Genomic DNA, 22,108 nt, shown 5'->3' with positions numbered 1-22,108 from the left:
TCATCTTTGTGTGTGTGTGTCTATATATATATATATATATATATATAATCTGTTTTCCTAGCCACACTACCCTTACTTCTGTGGTACACTATATCCGTAAATGTGGAAAAATGGAAATGTCAGTTGGAACTTACTTCTCTCTTTTACTGCCCATACTGTGGTAATACTTTGGTGGTGATGGTGGTCTAGGAAACTAAGTTTCATCATAGTGAGTTAACAAATTTCAAATTGTTACTGGCAACCCGCCTTGGTTTCACATGGAAAGCACTTAGTATCTATGGCCGGGTGACTTGTCTAGCGTAACAGTTATAATTTATATACACGAACCTTCCTCGTGAATGAGTCTATGTATTAATGAAAACAGTATAATCATTACAGTAATTTGTGAAATTAGCCTTCATGTACAGACAGAAAATGATGTGTGGACTTTAATTCAAAGTATGTAGTTATTATTACAATAAGTTTTTTATTTATTTATTTTTGTTTTCCCCATAGCAGGTATGATGGAAGTTATACCAGCTGCAGCAAGGAATGGCACTGAAGGTGGAGATGAAGAAGAAAAAAAACAGCAGATTGTCCCCCAGGAGCAGCTGGTCCAAGAGCAACATCAGGCTGTTCCAGTGGCACCTGTGTCCAATAGTGGCAACCCCAGTTTGCTTCCACCTCCGCCACCACAGACAGCTGCATCGCCTGAACAGCCAAGTAGCATGTCTGACTGGGATACGGAGGACACTGCTAGCATATCAGACACAGCTTCTGTTAGCAGTGGCTGTAGCTCTACTGGATCACAAGGTGAAAAATCTATTACTTACATTGATAAATGGTTAGTGACTCCTGGACTAAATAGCATCGGTTTTGCCATTTTCTTCTTTCCATCTGCTGTGAGCTAATAGTATGATGCAATAATAGAACATATTCTGAGCTCAAATATAATAAGCTATCTATAACATAGATCATGTGAAACCTGACTCGCCCTTTTCTCCGATGACATCCTGAAAGCCAGGGGTCAAGGCAGTCAGGTAAGTGCAGTATTTCTTGGGTTCCGAAAAGCATTTGACTCAGTACTACACCTTTGCATATATCAAAAGTATATGGGGTATCAGACGAAGTATGTGACTGGGTTGAGGATTTGTTGGTAGGAAGGATGTGGCATGTTATCTTGGATGGAGAGCCATCGACTGGAAGTAACTTTGGGTGTACCCTGTGGAAGTGTGTTGAGTCTCTTGCTGTGTATGTTGTGTATTAATGACCTTGCAGACAATATTAGTAGTACCCTCAGACTTTTTGGAGGTGATGCTGTTATCCACAACGAAGTACAGTCTGAATGGAGCTGTACAAATATTCAGTCATAGTGGTGCAATGATTGGCAACATTTCTTTAAATGTTCGCAAATGTAAAATTTGACAGTTCAAGAAAATGAAATGGAAAAAAAAATGGTATCCTATGACAGGTTTGTTTGACCTATGGGAGAGTGTCACTGAGATTTTGAAAGAACTGAACTGGCAGAATCTTGAAGATAAACAGAAACTATCCCCAGAAAGTCTCAGACAAAGTTTCAAGAACTGGCATTAAATGATGACTCTGGAGATATTCTACAACCTCTACATATCGCTCCCATAGGGATCATTAAGATAAGGCTAGATTAATTACAGCACACACAGACATTTAAACAATACTTTTCCTAACTCCGTATGTGAATGGAAAGGGAAAGAGCCATAATAGCAAGTGTAGTGGAGCATACTCTCTGCCATGCACATCATAAGTGATTCGTAGAGTATAGATGTAGATGTAGAGTAATTATGTTGGTCGAGTGTAAAATTAATAATTAAATGGTTCGATTTGAACCTTCCAATCAGCTTTGAGATACATAGCTTATACTAAATCTTTGTATGTTTGGAGAACCACCATTCCACTCAATGGTTCCAGTTTCATGTCTGAACTGGATTTCAGTCAGAGAAAGCCAAAGGTATATAAATTCCAAAATGACTTTGTCAGTTGAGTGTATCTAGTGTTCCTGTATTGACAGTGCCATTATCAGGTAGTAAATGTTAGCAAAGAAGATCAAAACAAAGTTAAAACAGTCACACTATTGAATTTTTTAGCTCTGTTTCACTGATTCGGGAGTAAATTTTAGTCAATGTACCAATGTGTAGTACTATAAAGATAAAGCAATCTGAGATCCTTGGTGTTAAGGTTATTAACTTGAATGTGTGATCAGGTATAATTGCATTTTAGTTCGTAGAATAGAAAATTGTATGTACACAGAAGTTGCTTATGGAAAAAGTCTTTGTGTACAAAAGTGCAACCTGTAAATATTTGATAGGAAAGAGAGAGGTCTGCTATTGGGTAGTGAATTTTCTATCAGCGTGAAAAATTTAAGGAACTACCAAATAAGTAATTCATTCACAGCTGCCATTGAATATGCTGTTCATAAAAATAACAACAGTTTTCAGAATACACTTCAAAAGTTACACTTTAAAATGTGACAGATTTAACAGTGTAATCATTTGTGAAGGAGAAGACATGCTGGCAGAGAGCATACTACACTACATTTAAGAAAGAAAATAAACATTGAAATTAAAATAGCTTTTGGTTCGTTGTGAGGATCTATGATTTCATACATGGTGATTAAATATGAGCAAAATGTTCATGTCGAAGAAGTGTCCCCAAACAGTAATGCATATTTATCATTAATCGTTGCTACATGTTTAGCTGCTTTTTTGTGAATGAATGCTAAAAGCAAACGTTTACCAAAATATCTGACAGTTCAGGTAATAAACCAGGTTTCAAGTTTGATTTAAAATCATTTCTTCTGGACAGATATTTCAATTTGAGAGATGCATTCTTAATTACAAACTGATACCCTGTAACTAGTCTTAAGTATGGGTGCCGGAGTAGATTTAAAAGACATGTCCATGAAGTTAAATTTAGGCTAGTGTGCCATTTAGGAACTGGCAAATGATCAACAAGCAGTATCCACAATGATGTAGCAATTATGTCTATGTATTCTGTACACTGAAAATAATTTGGGAGTGAAAGTACCAGCTTACCATATAGTAGAAGCACTGAGTTGTTGACTGGTGCACAAACAAGACGGAAGACTTTGCTAGTGTTCCAACGAATGCTTTTTTTTGGGGTAGATCCCCACCCCCACTCCCACCCCCTGCCCCTGCCTGAATGGAAATGTTGTGACAGCTGGATACGCAGTGCCAGGACTGCAGTTCAGCAGATACTGTCTGGTGAAGGTATATGTTGGATTGGGCGGGGGATCTTGCTAGGGTTTAAGGATTTAAACTACATGTTATCATGCCCAGAAGTGAGGGACATCCTACCCACAATCCTTTCCATCTATCCTGAAGTGGTATGCCACTGCCCACCCAATCTACACAATATCCTAGTCTATCCTTTTGCCACACATTTCCGTATCCTTACAAAACCTGTTAAATTTCTCCCACCCAGCACATTCTGCTCCAGTCCAGTCACCAGCTTATCCTATCTCATCAGAGGCAGGGCCACATGTAAAAGCAGTTATGACACATAGCAGCTCTGCTGTCATGTGTGCACAGCATTTTGTGGGGACATGACCATCAAACAATTGTCCACTTGAATGAATGACTGTTGCCAAGCTGTAGCCGAGAGTGGAGTTGACCACCCAGTAGCAGAACACACTGCTGAGCATAACAAGCTTGATTCCAATGGCTGCATCGCAACCTGAACTATCTGGATACTTCTTCCAAGTACCAGCTCTTCTGAACTACATAGATGCGAATTATCCTTGCAACCGAGTCACAGTCCTGAGAATTCATCTGAAAGCTAGAGATGGTCTTAGTATTGTTTGTGCACCTGTTACCAATTTGGTGCCACTACTATCTGGTGAGTTGTTACCAAAACTCTTAAATTATAGACATTCTATCACAAAATTTGTGCTGTAAACTGGCTCATTCCACATAATTTCGATAAAAAAACATCATTCAGATAATCTGTGGAAAATTTTAACTAACCAACTACTCTGCAGTATGACTTCCACTTTACCTGGGACCTCTGTTGCCATTGTTGGAAATGACCTAATAGTTTCGCAGTGCAAGGCCATCATTTTTAGTGTGACGAGACAAAGAAAAACAGTTAGCTCGTTCAGAGAAAACCGGACAAGATTTTGTACATTACTAGGATACATGATGTGATTGATCTGTTGAGTAAAACTGAACATCATAATGGTGATTACCTTGAGCTATGGTGCATTTGAAGGGAGAAAAGTTATTGCCATATCTTGTGGCAACTTAGCGAAATAAGAAAATATGAGAAATTATTTTGTGATTGCTTGTAGAGTTTAATTTTTTAAATTTTATTACTGGTCTGTAATAAATTTCATATAAAAATTTATTATGTTTTTGTTGTTAATAGTGATTAAAATATTGTTAAAAATCTGAAATCATTCAATTTTGAAGCTTGATGTTGAGCAAGGCCAGCCTCCCCTCTATCCTAGCTATGAATAAATCAGCATATGCATGCTTCATTATCACCATTGTTATTATTATTGTTAGTATTACTGTTACTATTGTTATTGTTACTTGTTTATCAGCTGTCTCCAAATGAAATTCATACAGAGGTACCACTTCAATTACTCTCACTATCACATCAGAGATTTGATGAGAGTGTTAGCTTTTAGAGCATATGACTGAGGAGAGAGTGAAATCTGAAACTAATAGCATAAACTTTCAAATTATAGTACGAATTGCTCTGACTAAAATTTAAGCACAGTTATGCATGTCATGGTGTTTATATGCTTCTATATCAGGTTAGTGTAGCTCATTGTCATTAAGCAGATCTGTTACCCAGAACGTGATAGTATAGTGGCAGCTCAGGAAGGTTGATTTTTACTTCATTGGATACAAAATTGGTCTTTCATGTAAAGATTTTATTTTGCAAAGAAAAACTCAAGTCAGTCTCTATGGTACAAACATTGGAAAACATTTTGTTTGTCCTATTGCAATGATTTTGAAGAACTAACCTTGAAAACTGATTCTTAATCTTAACAGTTCGTTTTGTGGATGCGAAAACTGCTTTTGAGTGTGCTCTGTGGAGTAAGAGTTAGTTAGGGTACATGAACTATCGCAGAGGCACCTAAAATAGTCAATAATCACAACTATACTGGGTCGTGCAGTCTTACACTTTGTGTAAGGTTTCTTGTTTTACATACTGTAGACATCGGTATATCAGTGAGTTATTGGACAAACTGAAGCCGCATGAATGAAACGACATTTAATTGTGGTCCTTGTGTTTGGGTACATCCTGATTCAGAACATAAGGTGTAATTAGGTCATATCAAAGAATTTCAAGCTGGATTAAACAGTTGTGTAAAAGTAATAATGGAAGAGGATTTTAGGCAGTAGAATGTGATATGTTTCATTGGAGGAGAACGTCACTTGTCTTCTCAAAACCTCATGCCCCAGGACCTGTCTTACACGTTTGTACTCATCTGAGGTTGGTTTGATTTCCATAGTTCTCTGTGACAATATTTGATAGTTACTGAATGACACTGGATTATTCTCAGTGAGAACCATTTTGAAACACATTCTTCCCAAGAATCACAATCGACCACAACATGTTCGCCATTTTTAAGGAAAATTTGTACTTTGAAACAAGCCATCCTCACTGATGAGTTAAATATGACAATAGCTGGACCACCCAGTATGTATGGATTTCATGGAGCCAGTTTGCCCCACACTACACATTTACCATTGAGAGAACTGCTTACATTTAATTATTCAGCAGAGCTGACATGCTTAATTGCATTAGTGGTACCATCAGTCTTAATAAGGATCAAGCTATAATGGAACTGCTGATGTCACACAGTCAAAGGGTACAAGAGGATGTACATGTGATCCAGTTTTTAACAAGATTGCTCAGCCATCCATATCACTAAATGTGATGACGATCATATGGAACAGGGTGAAGCAGCTTCTCAGATATGGTTTGCCACAATTTTCCATGATTGGAAGCTGCATTCCGCATTTCTGTACTCTTGACACAAATTAGTGAGGGATGCGACCCATTTATCTACTCTTTATGATATTAATTCCTTATCACTTATGTGGGATACCTCTCATTGGTAGCATCTGGGTATAATGTTCACACACGAAAGAAAACTAACCATTTTAAGGACCAGTAACACTAGAAAAAGTAATAGGTGAATCATTTGCATAATAAGTGTTATAGAATACATTAATTTAATGAAATGGGATCAAATATCAGTCATTACTTCTGCACTTAGGATAAATGGAAATGTCGTGTGGCTAGGGCCTCCTGTCGGGTAGACCGTTCGTCTGGTGCAGGTCTTTCGATTTGACGCCACTTCGGCGACCTGCGTATCGATGGGGATGAAATGATGATGATTAGGACAACACAACACCCAGTCCCTGAGCAGAGAAAATTTCCAACCCAGCGGGGAATCGAACCCGGGCCCTTAGGATTGACAGTCTGACACGCTGACCACTCAGCTACCGGGGCGGACTGCACTTAGGATACATGCACCAGTCATCTAGTTAAGCTCCTGATGTATGGGATGCCTGCCATCTCACACAATAACAGGTTGTCTTATGTGTTACTGTTACAGACATATCTTACATATCTGCCTATCGATGTCAGCCTGGTATTTGAGCAGAACACAGAAAGCTATAGCAAATATTCTACTCTAATTACATGATTTTTTTCATTGAACTTGTTCAAAGGAATCCACAATTCATAAGATGACTTTCACAAAAGTAATATTCATGTGTTTATGATTTCAGCTTCATTGTTTGAAATTGCAGCTTGAGCCCGTGAAGCTTTAAATGTGCATGTCTCAATTTTTCTGACCTTGAGGGAGGTTACATTAATTCAAGATATCATTTCTAATCACTCATCAATAGGTAATTTACTGTTTTTACATAAAAGAAACCATATGCATGTCACCATTTCGTTTTGCCAATAAGATATGATTTAAAAATGAAATTTGGAAAGGATTTACAAGACTCTGAAACAGGAATACCACTTACCAGACTCTGATAATTAACAGTTGCCATCTCATGTCATGGAATGGTGGCGTTGCTAACTCATAACGTAATGTCATGTCACTGCCTAATTTAGTGATGCTATGACATAAGTTTTATATTTGTGCTTTGTTTAGGCAAAAAGAAACGGGGCCCAGCCTTGATGACAAAAGTTTTAAAGAAAAAGAAGCTTCTCCGTACTCGGAAACGTGCTCCCCCTGTACAGTTGACACCTGGAACACGTGTTGTTGTAGAAACACTTTCAACTTCTTCAGTAGCTGATGTGGTGTGGCAGGTATGTATTAAAGATGCATCTGTGTAATATGTGGATTGGAATGGCCACTCAAAACATGAGCTTGTGCAGGAATATTTCTTGCAGGCACAGTTAGCTGCTGTAGGAGAAGGTGTAATTAAGAAGAAAATATTAATTTGGTGAAATACTCAAGTGATTCAGTAAAACAAAATATTCTCTCTATTTGCTAGTAGTCTGAATTTTAATAATTTGCATGTATCATAGTGTGGCCTAGAAAATGAATTCATCTAATTTTGCCATTGATAGTCTCCTGAGTGTTAATTTCACTAATTGGGAATAGCTGCAAGTTTCTTGCTCCATGTTAATATCTGCAACAAACTTACTTCTCCTGTTTCTCTCTTAATAAATAAAATACTAATTCCAGCAGGGTGAGAATTCGTTTTGTATGCTCACAATATTATAGACAGGGTGTATATGCCCCAGGAAAAACGCAGGAATTTTTTCATCGGAGAGAAATCTGGGAAAAACTCTGGAAATTTTTAGAATTCCAGGAATTTGTCATTGTTTTAGTTAAATTTTGTAATTTCAACTGGTAATGACTGATACTGTAATGAAGAATTTTACTTCGGTTTGCTACTGCAGCAGTAAAACATAAACAAGAGAATAACACTAAAATAAAACTTCAAATGCAAAGAAAATGCGCCATTTACAACAAAAACTGTGGTTTACACACAAGCATCCACCAACAACAAAATGTGTCAAAGACTATGCAATATTTCATAACAACAGACTGCTTTTCATGTAGGATCTAAAAGATTGTGGGCCTCGTTTTTATGAGTGTGATGTAACAACTGTTTACATTTGTAGCAGGTCATGGGAAAACATTGTGAATAGTGGTTTGAGAAGTGTTACTTTCAAAGTAAATTTCCTTTTACCCAATTTGAATTATGTTGTGTGTTGTGTGATGAGGTTCTTAAATTGCAGGGCACTAGACTTTCATTCAAAACTTAACACTGAGGATCAGCCATTTCGAAAAACGTTTTGCCCAGAAGACCAGACATATATGCCCTAATTTAAAATTTTACTGGCACATTTGTTTTTGATGTATCCTAAAGAGTAACACATGCCAAAAAAAGATCAAGGTTCAAGGTTAGTTTTTTGTATTTATTTTAGTTCTTTCATAGATTACAAATTATGCTACAGAAATGGCGGAAAGTATAATTGTTCTTCAAAAAAAGTGTGAAGTGAGTTATTGAACAGTTTCACATGTAATCAGCTTTTCTGTGGAAATGTCTGAGTGCTCATTGGAACATGTATTCAGTCAGGTAACCAGGGTGTATACGACCCGGGAAAAACCAGGGAATTTTATCATCCAGCAGAAAACAGGGAAAAATCCGGGAATTTTTTAGAATTCCAGGAATTTTTCGTTATTTTAGTTTTCAGTTAATTTTTTTGTAATATTGACTGGTAAGAACTGATACTCTAACAAAGTGTTGCCCAGGTGTGGAAATATCGTAGATCCGGAGTTGATGCGCAGAACAGTCTGAATTATAGTGGGGAAGTGTGTAGTCTCCACGTGACCCGTGTTTACATTTAGTGATTTTGCTGTTTCCTCTTCATTTACTGCTCGCCCGTCAAATGAAAACAAAGCAGATTTCTGTGACCGGGAGCTATCGAGTGAATTAAAATGCATTCACATAATTATGAAAGACTAAAACACGTTGTTAGCTTCAGATTTTATTTTATTTCCACATTTCTGACATTAATCACCTTGCAGAACAATGAAGTTATTTTTATTGGTTTGCTAAAGAAATTTGGCTTTTATTAATCTTTCCTGCTGAGGCAGCAGTCAATGTATTTGAATCAAAATGTTTAATTCTACACTATTGGCTAGTTTCAACTGCACGCTGCATTTAAAGTGCACGTTTTCATCTTAGTGCACGTATGGCATTATGCCATAATAAAGAACCAAACATGAGAAATACAGTACTGGTACTCCAAGAAAATCCCGAAAACCACACTGAAAAGCTTAATATCAGGTCGAGGCCTATTTCATTGGGAATCTGGACATATGAATGTACACTTTAAGTGTGCAATTTAAATGTGCACATTTTAGTGTGGTTCACGAAATTCCGATGCTTTTGGAGTATCCTCTGATGTCTTGTTTCTTTTATGACATAATGTAAGATCTTTTAATTTTTTACATGTACGAACATACGGTCTTCCTGTATCATCGTAGCCACGCAAGCGTGGTCACGCCTGTTATCTGGCTCTCCCTGAATGGAATGAACCTGTTTCTAACATGTCGTGGGAAAATAATGTGAATGGTGGTTTGAAAGCGTTACTTTAACAGTAAATTTCCTTTTACGCAAGTTGGACTATGTGCGAGAATGTACGATGAATTTCTTAAATCACAGAGTGTTTGACTCTCATTTAAAAATCAACTCTTTGGTGACGATCCATTTAGAGGAATTTTGAGCCCAGAAGATCGAACATTTATATCGTTATTATGAGCAAATTGATGTAGTACTACGGGAAGCCCTCTTTCCTCTCTGGTAACTAATTTATTTGTGGAAAACTTCAAGGACAAGTCAATGGACTCGACTAAAAATTGGGCTGGCACATTTGTGTTATATATCCTGAAGTGTAACACGCGCAAAAAACATTAACATTATGTATGAAAGCGTAGCTTCTCTTGTGGTATGTAAAAGCTTTGTTTTTCTAGTAGCACCACTACATATATTAATTTAAAACATTAACTTTTCCTGTTTGTGTATTTGCGCTACTTAGCAGTGATGTTACTATTGGCTGAGTACATCACGTGTCCTATGGTCTCAATATCCGCTCTCATGCTGTCATTGGCTGGCGAGATCATGTGACATGAGCTATGACTGGCTTACAAAAGCGCATCTCAATTTCGATTTCAATGGTTTGGAAAGTAACATGTGGTGTTTGGTGGAATACGAATTCATACTTTCGTAATACGAAAATATGCAGCGAACATGTTGCTGCCCTTCAAAGATCTTTCCAAAACATGTTTTTTTCCCCGAGTTTTGTTTTCTAAAGTGCCAGGAAATTCTACGTCTGTGTATAAAAACACAACCATTCAAGGGATTGATAAGTTGTACAATTCCGAGGGAAAATCTACTGTAATTTGACATGGAAAAAGTGTGTTTTCATCCGGGAGAAACTGTATTTTTAACAAGGAAATCTGGGGAAAATCCGGGAATTTTTTTTCCTTGTCCTTGTATACACCCTGGTAACCCATGAAATGTTTGGTGCACAGCAGTGAAATTTATAAACGTGCTTGTCAGAAATATTCTCCTATTTCAATTTAATCTGTATTCTTGTAATCCTGGCTAACCATGCCCTTGGAAAAAACAGCAAAAATTTTCTGCTGACCAATATTATATGAGAGAGCTTAATTTTTCTTGTAGGTATATTGTGTGTATATTAATTTAAACCATTAACTTTCCCTGTTTGTGTGTTTGCACTACTTAACAGTGATGTTGTTATTGGCTGGCTACATCATATGTCCTATGCTCTGAATATTTGCTATATTTGGATAGTGAGATCATGTGACGTGAGCTGTAGTTTGCAGACCAAAGCACATTGCAATCTCGATTTCAGTGCTTTGGAAGCTACTGTGCTATATTTGGTGGAATTTGTGTTCATATTTTCATAATACAAAAATATGCAGCATAAATGTTACCTAGCATCAAAGATCTTCCCATAACACATTGTTTTTTGTCTGGGTTTGTTTCCTAAAGTGCTGGGAAGCTCTATGCCGGTGTGTGAAACCTTAACCATTCAAAGGATTGCTAAGTTTTACAGCTGTGAAGGAAAATATATTGCCACCTAACACAGAAAAAACGTTCTTTCATGAAGGGTATAGTGTATTTTCATTCAGGAAAAGTGCATTTTCATCTGAGGAAAATGGTATTTTTAATAGGAAAATCTGCACCCCCCCCCCCCTGCGGGTTCGGGGGTTAGAATAGGCCCGCGGTATTCCTGCCTGTTGTAAGAGGCGACTAAAAGGAGTCTCACATGTTTCGGCCTTTTGTGATGGTCCCCTCTCTGGTTTGACCTCCATCTTTCTAAATTTATCCGAAGAGCGAGCCAATTGGGGAAGGGCGCCTTACATGGTGCACTGTATCCGGCGTGCAATTAGACCTTTAGCCGGATTTCTCGTCGTTGCCATGGTGTTCCGCTCGTTTTCGATCTCTTGGGCGAGGATACGTCCCTGGGTGCGATTACCACGCTGCCCTCTGCAGTGTTTCTTTTCACTGCGACGACGACCTTGGACATTTTTGCACCTAAGATCCAGCACAGTAGCCAGCCCGTTGTGGTGGGGTCGCCATGTACCCTCTTGGTTGTAGCCCCCTGACAACACAGGGATTGCTCTACTGATGCCTGTGCCGTTAACTCCCCACATATGCCAAGGAGTAGATGCCTATCCTCCTGGGGTATCGGGACTCCCGGCAACGGCCATCCTGCCAGGTGGCCTTTGCTGTGGCTGGGTGGCGCCCGTGGGGAGGGCCCTTGGTCGGAGTAGGTGGCATCAGGGCGGACGACCCGCAATGAAGCGTGGTACATCATCTCTCGCTGGCGGCCAGCCGCCAGCAGTCTCTAAGCGTTCTCGGGTTCAATTTAATGCTCAGAAGTACGATCCGAAAATGTTCCCCTCCCTGGCCACGCCGTGGGAAGAGCGTAAGTCTCAGGATGGAGGTAACAGTTATTCGCCCCGATTCTTAGTTTGTACGAGAGCTGATGGGGAGTCTTTTCTCTCCATAAAGCCTCAGTTCTTCGTCGAGCATTTAGAGGACAAGTTTGGGGAGGTGGAGGGCTTGTCTAAAATGCGCTCTGGGTCAGTACTGATACAAACGGCATCCTCCGCCCAGTCACGCAGGTTGCTTGCTTGTGACAAGTTGGGGGATGTTAACGTTACTATTACACCACATAAGAGTTTAAATATGGTCCAGAGTGTTATTTTCCATAGGGACCTCCTTTTGCAGTCTGATGACGAGCTGCGCGCCAACTTAGAACGTAGAGGTGCTCATTTCGTCCGGCGCGTTCATCGGGGTCCGAGGGACAATCAGGTTGCTACCGGTGCCTTCATCTTGGCCTTCGAGGGTGATACGTTATCGGAAAAGGTCAAGGTGATCGTCTACCGATGTGACGTCAAACCCTATATCCCTCCCCCGATGCGGTGCTTCAAGTGCTGGAAGTTCGGCCATATGTCTTCCCGCTGCACTTCCAGCCTCACATGTCGAGATTGCGGACACCCATCTCATCCCGATACTCCATGTGCCCCGCCTCCCATCTGCGTCAACTGCGGGGAGCACCATTCACCTTGCTCGCCAGACTGCAAAGTCTTTCAGAAAGAGTGCAAGATCATGGAATATAAGACCCTGGACCGGCTGACCTATACTGAGGCCAAGAGGAAATATGACAGACTCCATCCTGTGAGAATGACATCTTCTTATGCAGCTGCTACAACACCTGTGCTAGCCCCATCAGTTTCGAGACTTCCAGCCAGCTCGATAAGCAGTAAGACTCCTCCTGCCCCCTTGCCAGTGGGGGGCTCTACCCACCGGGTTGCTCCTGCGCCACCTACCTCAGGGGCAACACCACCCCCCCATCAGGGACGTCCGTCCCTGCTTCTAAGCCGGAGAAGTGTCCAACTTCTTCGGCTTCTCACGCTCGCAAGGGGTCCCTCGGGTCCCTCCCTTCCCAGGTTTCCACCAGTGGGAAGGCTGATGACCGACAGTGGCGTAAGTGCCCGCAATCAGCCGGTCGACGGGCTTCATGATCCTCCTCAGTCCCGGAGACTGAATCGGTGAAACCCTCCCAGCCAGTTAAACCCAAGGAGCAGCGTGAGAAATCAAAGAAGAAGAGCTCTAAGCCCAAGGAACTCGCAGTGGCAGCCACCCCACCGCCACCTTCCAGATCTGCGTCTGAGGACGAGGTGGAGATCCTGGCGTCCGCTGAGGACCTCGATCTCGCCGGTCCCTCAGACGCCATGGATAGCGCTAGCACGGGTGCTCAATCGGAGGCAGCAGGTGACCCAGCGGCGTAATCTGCCTTCCCAGTCCCGTCACGCCTTTGTCCGCCATGGACACTACCATCCTCCAGTGGAACTGCAGCGGTTTCTTCCACCATTTAGCTAAACTTCGCCAACTTCTCAGCCTTCGCCCTTTCTTCTGCATTGCTCTCCAGGAAACTTGGTTTCCAGCGATGCGAACCCTCTCCCTCCGTGGCTATCGGGGTTATTATAAGAACCGAGCAGCTTATGAAAGGGTGTCTGGTGGCGTCTGCATATATGTCCTTCACACTCTGCACAGCGAGTCTGTCCCTCTCCAGACGCCTTTAGAGGCTGTCGCTGTACGCGTGTGGACGCCACAGGCTGTTACCGTCTGCAGTCTTTACATTCCACCGGATGGTGATGTCTCGCAGCCTGTCCTGGCTGCACTGGTCGCCCAATTGCCGCCACCGTTCTTGCTATTGGGCGACTTTAACGCCCATAACCCTCTGTGGGGTGGGTCAGTGGCCACAGGTTGGGGCGCCATCGTTGAGCATTTATTGTCGCAGCTCGATCTCTCGCTGTTAAATGATGGTGCCTTCACACACTTCAGTGTGGCGCATGGCACCTACTCCGGCATTGACCTTTCCATCTGTAGCCTTAGCCTCTTACCATCTGTCCAATGGAGTGTGCATGACGACCTGTGTGGTAGTGACCACTTTCCGCTCTTTTTGTCACTACCACAGCGTCACTCTTCTGGGCGCCCTAGCAGATGGGCTATGAATAAGGCTGACTGGGATTTGTTCTCCTCCACTGCCACTTTTGAGCCTCTCTCTACTGATGACATTGATGCGGTGGTTCAATCGGTCACCACCGGCATCGTTACTGCCGCCGAATCTGCCATTCCCCGTTCTTCTGGGTCTCCTCGGCGGAAGGCTGTGCCTTGGTGGTCGCCTGAGATCGCTGAAGCGATTAAAGATCGCCGGCGGGCGCTCCAGCGTCACAAGCGACATCCCTCCTTAGCGCACCTTATCGCCTTCAAACGGCTGCGTGCGCGGGCCCGCCTCCTTATCCGCCAAGGCAAGAAGGAGTGCTGGGAGCGGTATGTGTCCACCATTGGCCTCCGTGTCACTCCCTCGCAGGTCTGGGCCAAGATTCGACGCGTCTACGGCTATCGGACCCCTGCCAGCGTCCCTGCGCTCTCACTGAATGGAGCCGTGTGTACTGACTCCGACGTCATTGCAAATCGCTTAGCAGAGCATTTTGCTATGAGTTCCGCTTCTGCGAATTACCCCCAGGCCTTCCGCTCCATTAAAGAGCGGCTGGAACGTCGGAGCCTTTCGTTTCGCACCAACCACCCGGAATCTTACAATGCTCCATTCAGTGAGTGGGAATTTCGCAGTGCCCTAGCTGCTTGCCCTGATACCGCTCCTGGGCCAGATGGCATCCACTGTCAGATGCTGAAACACCTTTCAGTGGACTGCCAGCGGCGCCTTCTCGATCTTTACAACCGTCTTTGGGTCGAGGGGGAGTTTCCGTCGCAATGGCGGGAAGGCATTGTCATCCCCGTTTTGAAACCTGGAAAGACCCCTCTGGAGGTGGACAGCTACCGTCCCATTAGCCTCACCAACGTTCTTTGCAAGTTGCTTGAACGGATGGTGAGCCGGCGCTTGCATTGGGTACTGGAGTCTCGGGGCCTTCTGGCTCCGTCTCAGGGTGGGTTCCGTAGAGGCCGCTCCGCCTCCGGCAATCTGGTGAGCCTGGACTCGGCCATCCGTACTGCTTTTGCCCACCGTCAGCACCTGGTCACTGTCTTTTTCGACATGCGGAAGGCGTACGATACGACGTGGCGTCATCACATTCTTTCTACGCTTCATGGATGGGGTCTTCGGGGTCCTCTGCCGATTTTTATCCGCAATTTTCTGTCGTGTCGTACCTTCTGCGTGCAAGTCGCGGCCTCGTATAGTTCCTCCCACGTCCAGGAGAACGGTGTGCCACAGGGCTCTGTTTTAAGTGTCTGTCTGTTTTTAATAGCCATTAACGGGCTTGCTGCGGCCGTGGGAAATTCTGTCTCCGCTTCCCTGTATGCTGACGACTTCTGCCTTTACTACAGCTCTACTGGCATTGCAGCTGTTGAACGTCAGCTACAGGGCGCTATCCGTAAGGCGCAGTCTTGGGCTGTAGCGCATGGGTTTCAGTTTTCGGCAGCCAAGACCCTTGTTATGCATTTCTGCTGGCGCCAAACAGTCCATCCTGAGCCGCGGCTTTATCTTGCCGCCGAACTCCTTGCTGTGGTGGAGACCCACAGGTTTTTGGGGGTGGTTTTCGATGCCTGGTTGACTTGGCTGCCTCATATCCGGCAGCTTAAACAGACGTGTTGGCGGCATCTAAACGCTCTGAGATGCTTGAGCCACACCCGCTGGGGCGCCGACCGCTCTACCCTGTTGTGGCTCTACCAGGCGTTAATCCAGTCCCGTCTGGATTATGGGAGCCTGGCTTATGGCTCAGCATCCCCATCTGCGTTACGGGTGCTGGACCCAATTCTCCACAGCGGGATACGCCTTGCCACTGGTGCTTTCCGCACCAGCCCTGTGGACAGCGTATTAGTGGAGGCAGGTGTACCTCCACTGCGGGTACGACGTCAACAATTACTGGCTGCTTATGCTGCCCATGTTTTTAGTTTGCCCGGGCATCCAAATTACCGTGTCCTGTTCCCGCAGTCGGTCGTCCATCTGCCGGACCGTCGGCCCCGGTCGGGTTGTCCGATCGCTGTACGCATCAAGGAGCTTCTCTGCGGGCTTGGGTTTTTCCCTGTTCCGCCTCCTTTCCAGGCGCCTCTGCATACACCCCCGTGGTGTGCTCCTCGCCCTTGCCTTCGGCTCGACTTGGCACAGGGCTCGAAGGACTCGGTCCCTCCAGAGGCCTTCCGCCGCCGCTTTTATTCCATCCTTGCCACGTATCAGGGCTCTGGAATTGTTTACACCGACGGTTCGATGGTTGCTGGTCGTGTCGGGTATGCGCTAACTCTAGGGGACCATTCCGAACAACGGTCCTTGGCGGCTGGCTGCAGCGTTTACACTGCTGAGCTAGTCGCCATCTTTCGAGCCCTAGAGTATATCCGCTCCTGCTCAGGTGAGTCCTTCGTGATCTGTAGCGATTCCCTGAGCGGTTTACGAGCTCTCGACCAGTGTTTTCCTCGTTCTCGTCTGGTGATGGCTATCCATGAGTCCCTGCATACTCTTGCACGTTGCGGCCGCTCTGTGGTCTTTGTGTGGACCCCCGGTCGTGTCGGTATCCCGGGCAATGAACATGTTGACCGCCTCGCGAAAGAAGCCACGTGTAAACCATCTCTGGATGTTGGCCTCCCAGAGACTGATTTGCAGGCAGTCCTCCGCCGAAAAGTTTTTGCGCTTTGGGACGCTGGATGGCGCGATCGGATTACACCCAATAAACTCCGTGCCATTAAGGAGACAACGACTGTGTGGCGGTCATCTCTGCGAGCCAACCGCAGGGACTCCGTCGTCCTTTGTCGGCTCCGCATTGGCCACTCCCGGCTAACACACAGTTATTTACTGCGCCGGGAGGACCCTCCTCTGTGTCGCTGTGGGGCAGCTTTGACAGTGGCCCACATTCTGTTGGCCTGCCCCCTTTTAGCTGTGGTCAGGCAGACATTTGCACTGCCTGATACGCTCCCTGCCCTTTTAACAGACGACTCCACTATGGCTGACTTAGTTTTACGTTTTATTCGGGCAGGGGGATTTTATCATTTAATCTGAGTGTTTCTGTTTTATTTTATTGTTTTGTGTTGATTCTGGCCTTTGGCCTATGATTTTCAACTGATTTTTTTTTTTAATGTGTTTCTAAGTGGTTGGCTTTTCCTTTTTTATTTCTATGGTCGGCCAACCACCGTCACACTCTGTGTGGTTTTAGTTCGTTTTGTCTTGTCCTTGTCTCAGTTTCTCTTGTTCTGTATCGTCTGTGATCTCTTCTGTTTCTCGTTTTTATTCTCTGTGGGTGTTCTTTGTCTTTGGAAAAAAGGGACCGATGACCATAGCAGTCTGGTCCCTTTACTCCCCCCAAACAAACCAACCAACCAACCAACCAAACCCCCCCCCCCCCCCCCAAATATGCAAAGCTGTATATACCTTGCAATTACTAATTTTGCAACTCTGGTTATAATGTGCTGCGTTAAATATTTGTTAGGAAAATGGTATAGATAGTACATTTGTTTGAAAAAGACAACATGTTTCTAACATTTATCTTGATGCCAGAGTGACAAAAATGTTGCAGATGTTCTTTGCAAGGGCTGTTACTCATGTGAAGCTGTTTTCCTGGCTCCATTATTTGACTTGCTTGCAACTAGTCTTTTTTAAGTAGCGTTCATTTTTGTGTGGGAGAGTAAAATAATTTATAAAAGGAGCTGACTTCTTTTTATCAAGTGACATATTGCAAAGAATAAATATTTAATTAAAATGTGATTAAAATTCTGGTAGTCATTGGTAGACATTTTCTTTTGTTCACTGTAATGTAAGTTTCGTGTTGAAGATATTTGCGACAAAACATTTAGTAATGTAATGTAGAAATATGGCTTTATTGGCTAATATATGTAACGCAACCTACTGCAGTACCTAAACAGCAGGACAAATGTCATTACCTGAAAGTAAATAAAAATTGTTGACTAATGGTATGCAGTATTTGTTCGCTGACTTATCATAGGAGCAGCTGTTGCAAAGATATTTTGTTTTTTTTAGTCTTGTGGATGTTCTCAGGAAAGAGGTAATGCATTTATTATATTTTAAGCTGCTTTTCTTCCTCTAGGATGGTTCTGTAGAGTACAATATTCCATCAACTGAGCTGTATCCAATACACCATCTGGATGATCAAGAATTCTTTCCTGGAGATTTTGTGATTGAAAACAAGGAGGATGCATGCATGAGAGTGTATGGTGTTGTTCAAAGTGTGGACCATGCTGGACGTACTGCCACTGTCAAATGGTTCAAGACATATGCTTCTCTCGAAACTCCACAGTAAGTGTCTCTAAAATAATTGAAATTAAGTTAATGATGTAAATTAAGTTAAACTTTGTCTGTTGAACTACACATTCATAGTCTTTAATGTCACGTAATGAGACATAAATATTGGTATGCTTAATTACATAGACTTGTTGGTACTCATTTACAAATAACAGATAATAATTAGGAAAATATCTCTTAGATGACGAAGGCTTCGTAGAAAGCTCTTATATCAGCAGACAAATATAATACAGGGTGTCTCATACTCTAAGAGTACTGGTGGTTTCTTTTCAGTTTTTTGTGAAGTTCAGATATTGATGCTAGATATCATTACTGCAACTGCGCCAAGCCCGGGGCCTCCTTGTCTGTATGTCACTGGGCCAGGTCCTCAGACAGAAACACAGTGCACATGTCTTTTGTACTGTGTGACTGAGTGTTCATGTGTTTTGGTTTGTTTTGTGTAGAGTTTCATATGGTATGGTATACACAAAGGATCGAGGAGTTTTTTTTGTGTTGAACTATGCAAAAACAGAATCGTATGTGGAATGTTGGCTTGAATTCACATGAAAATTTCCCGTGTGCATGTTCTCAGTGATTCGACAATGCGCACATTAGTGATGAAATTTCAAGAGACTAGATCTGTGTTACACAAACGAAGACCTAGAGAACCTAGTGTTTTAGCCGAAAATAAACTAGATAAGATGGGGGAGGCCTTGGAAAGAAGTCTGAGAAGATATCTGCTGCGCCATTTGGCACTCCATACTGGTGTGTCAAGAGCATCTGCTCACAGAGCTGTGCACAAACTGAAACTGAACCACACAAAATAATGGTAGTGCATCAGCTGAGGAACTCGGATACTGTTGCTCAACATTGTTATTGCAGCTGGCTGTTACAGTCTGTGCACAATGGGGAAGTTCATTCTGAGAAGATTTTTCCGAGGAAGTGTGGCTGCATTTGTCGGGATATGTAAATTCTCAGAATAGCTGACGTTGGAGCTCCAAAAATCGTTATGAAGTACATCAACAACCTCTGCATGATGTGAAAACGGGGTGCGGTGTGCAGTTAGTGCAAGACAGATTATTAGACCAATTGTTTTCCACAGAACAATACGCTCTGACAAATATGTGAACAATGAACTGCATCCTCCCCTCCCCCCCCCCCCCCCTCTCCCCTCCCCGAGAACTAACACCTAATGAAAAGGTGAGGCGCAGGCACCCGAATTTTACGACGAAGGAATTTCCAAGCTCGTCCATCGCCATGATAAGTGCCTTAATTTAAATGGCAACTATGTAGAAAAGTAGTATTTAAGTGTGGCTTTCATCTGTATGTAATAAAAAAATTTTCCAATAATTTATTTATTTTTAATTCCAAAATGTAATGTACTTTGTGGATAGCCCCTCATATTTTGTGTAATGTTGTTAAATACTTATAAGGAGTGTAAATCCAGATTTGTATGAAAAAGCAAAAAGTTTGTGGATCTTTATTGAGTTGTGCCCTATCAAAGCACTTGAAGAAGAAGCCAAAGTAAAAACACTTATCAAATCCATCTTAACAAATTTCTTAATTTAATGATTATTTTTCTATATGTGGTCATGATCAAACTTGCATAAGAAAAACATTATTGAAAATCATTTCTTTTGTGGGTTGGTTTCTAAGTGTAATTGAGCAAAAAATGTTCCAGTTCTCTGGGTTACTAAGGAAAAATCTAATTGTGTACCAGAGATCCATTAAAAGGGGCTTTACTGTGTCTAGCTTAGATGTTGATAGTGGTTAAAACAAAGTAACAGAAGGAAAATTGAAATAAATTGTCTTTGTTAACATTCAGATATATCTTTTTACTGCAAGAGTTGAAATTTATGTTTACATTTCCAGCCCTACTTGTTGTGGTTAATGGATACACGTAAACTGTAACAATTTCAACAGAAATTTCACTAAAGTTAATCATCATTTTTTATACTGTAATTTTATGATTTTGACAAACTTAGCTTTTATTTTCTTCAGTGATATAGTAAACATCAGTTGGCTGTCAGAAATTTGTTGTAATCTTTATGACACAATATGAACTTTATGTTTAAAGTACATCGCCTTTTTGGACACGCTATTTTTGAAATAAATTTGCTTAAAACACTACAATAATGGAAATTTTGATGGGAAACAGTATACAAAATGAGGATACATCTCTGATGCATATAAACATGTAACATTACAGAAATGTTAAGTTTGAGATACTGCTTCTTTCATAGAGTATGTATGTACTCTCCGTCCACAGACATCCACCCCACTCACCTGGGGCCACAGTGACATTGACTGTTTACAAGCTTGGGTTTGATAGGAGTGGTTTGAGAGTAATGACATGTGGCGTTTGGAAGGGATAACATACATGTGGTAAGGAGAAGGCGTTGTAGAGATAGTGGGATGTATGGTAGAGTGAGAGACAGTTTGCTCTCAGCAGAAGCAATTAAAAAGGTACTATAAAGGAGACATTCACAAACCTGTAAGTTTTGTGAGTGAACAGTTGTGTGTCAACTATTTTTTTAAAAAAGAAAGAACTAGGGATGAAACAAATTGCAGTGCTTTCTGATTTAGACATAATTGTCCACAGCTTGTGGTCTTGTGGTAGCGTTCTCGCTTCCCGCGCACCGGGTCCCGGGTTGGATTCCCGGCGGGGTCAGGGATTTTTCTCTGCCTCATGATGACTGAGTGTTGTGTGTCTTCCATCATCATTGACTTGCAAGTCGCCGAAGTGGCGTCAGCTAAAAAGGACTTGCAATACGGCTGCCGAACTTCCCCGCATGGGGCCTCCCGGCCAACAATGCCATACAATCATTTCATTTCAGACATAATTTATTCATTCAGATGCTGCAGTCTGAGCTCACCCACATTACATATCTTCTCTCACTCTTTCATTTGTCATTGATTCCCAATTGTGCATAGTGCGTTACCTGTAATGTTTTTTCATTATTAATTAGACACATCATTGCTTAACTTCCCTTGTGTAATTAATTTCATGTATACCACAGTTTTTGAGTTCTATCACCTGTTCACTTGAAAACCTTAGAATGACATCACCAAAATTATATAAATATCTTGGTTTACTGTGGCTCCTAAGTTTTCCTCTAGCTTTCTCCTACACATGACTTAGTCTCTTTAGAAAGCTAATGTTATATTATGAATAATGCTTATTTCTTTCAATGGAATCTTTGTTGGTGAAAATGAAATTTTTGTCTCCCAGTTTTGGGGTTACATGGTAAAATACTGGACTTTATCTTGGGTGCAGTTGATTGGTATTTGCTAATCTTCTGGAATGTCCTTGTATGGATTATTTGTTTTGAAGAATAACTATTAGGAGCCTGCCACTGTGGCCGAGCAGTTCTAGGTGCTTCAGTCTGGAACCACGCTACTGCTATGGTCGCAGGTTCGAATCCTGCCTCTGGCATGGATGTGTGTGATGTCTTTAGGTTAGTTAGGTTTAAGAAGTTCCAAGTCTAGGGAACTGATGACCTCAGATGTTAAGTCCCATAGTGCTTAGAGCCATTTGAACCAATAACTGTTAGGAAAAAGAGAAAAGAGAAAAAAATTTCAGTAAAAAGAAGATTATTATTTTGTTTTAACAATAAGTTTATATTCCTTGAACAAGCACAAGAAGCCACAAGACTGCTCATAGGTGGTTCGTTTGTATAAATATCAATCTAATTTATAAACTGGACAGTCATGTGACTGGAGACTGGGAGATCAGATCTTAACTACACCTTCACATCCTCATTAAATCTTCAGACTGGGTATCTCTTCACTG

General features: G+C 42.2%; 1 protein-coding gene across 5 annotated transcripts in view; it reads left to right on the top strand.

Moving 5' to 3' along the window:
- LOC124774945 ((E3-independent) E2 ubiquitin-conjugating enzyme UBE2O) overlaps positions 1-22,108 on the top strand; it is a 230,923-nt gene that overhangs the window by 115,778 nt on the left and 93,037 nt on the right. For 3 of the 5 annotated variants that reach the window (XM_047249649.1, XM_047249652.1, XM_047249651.1), the window contains 3 exons: positions 499-792; positions 7,166-7,323; positions 18,122-18,330. In XM_047249649.1, coding sequence (XP_047105605.1) covers positions 499-792; positions 7,166-7,323; positions 18,122-18,330 — 661 coding nt within the window. Of the gene's footprint in view, positions 1-495; positions 793-7,165; positions 7,324-18,121; positions 18,331-22,108 lie in introns of all 5 variants that reach the window. The other 2 variants (XM_047249654.1, XM_047249650.1) reach the window with 1 other exon arrangement.

The sequence above is a fragment of the Schistocerca piceifrons genome, chromosome 2, assembly GCF_021461385.2.
Source record: "Schistocerca piceifrons isolate TAMUIC-IGC-003096 chromosome 2, iqSchPice1.1, whole genome shotgun sequence".
Lineage (NCBI taxonomy): Eukaryota > Metazoa > Arthropoda > Insecta > Orthoptera > Acrididae > Schistocerca > Schistocerca piceifrons.
The sequence above is the reverse complement of the archived record's forward strand: the minus strand, read 5'-3'. Positions and strand labels throughout refer to the sequence as shown.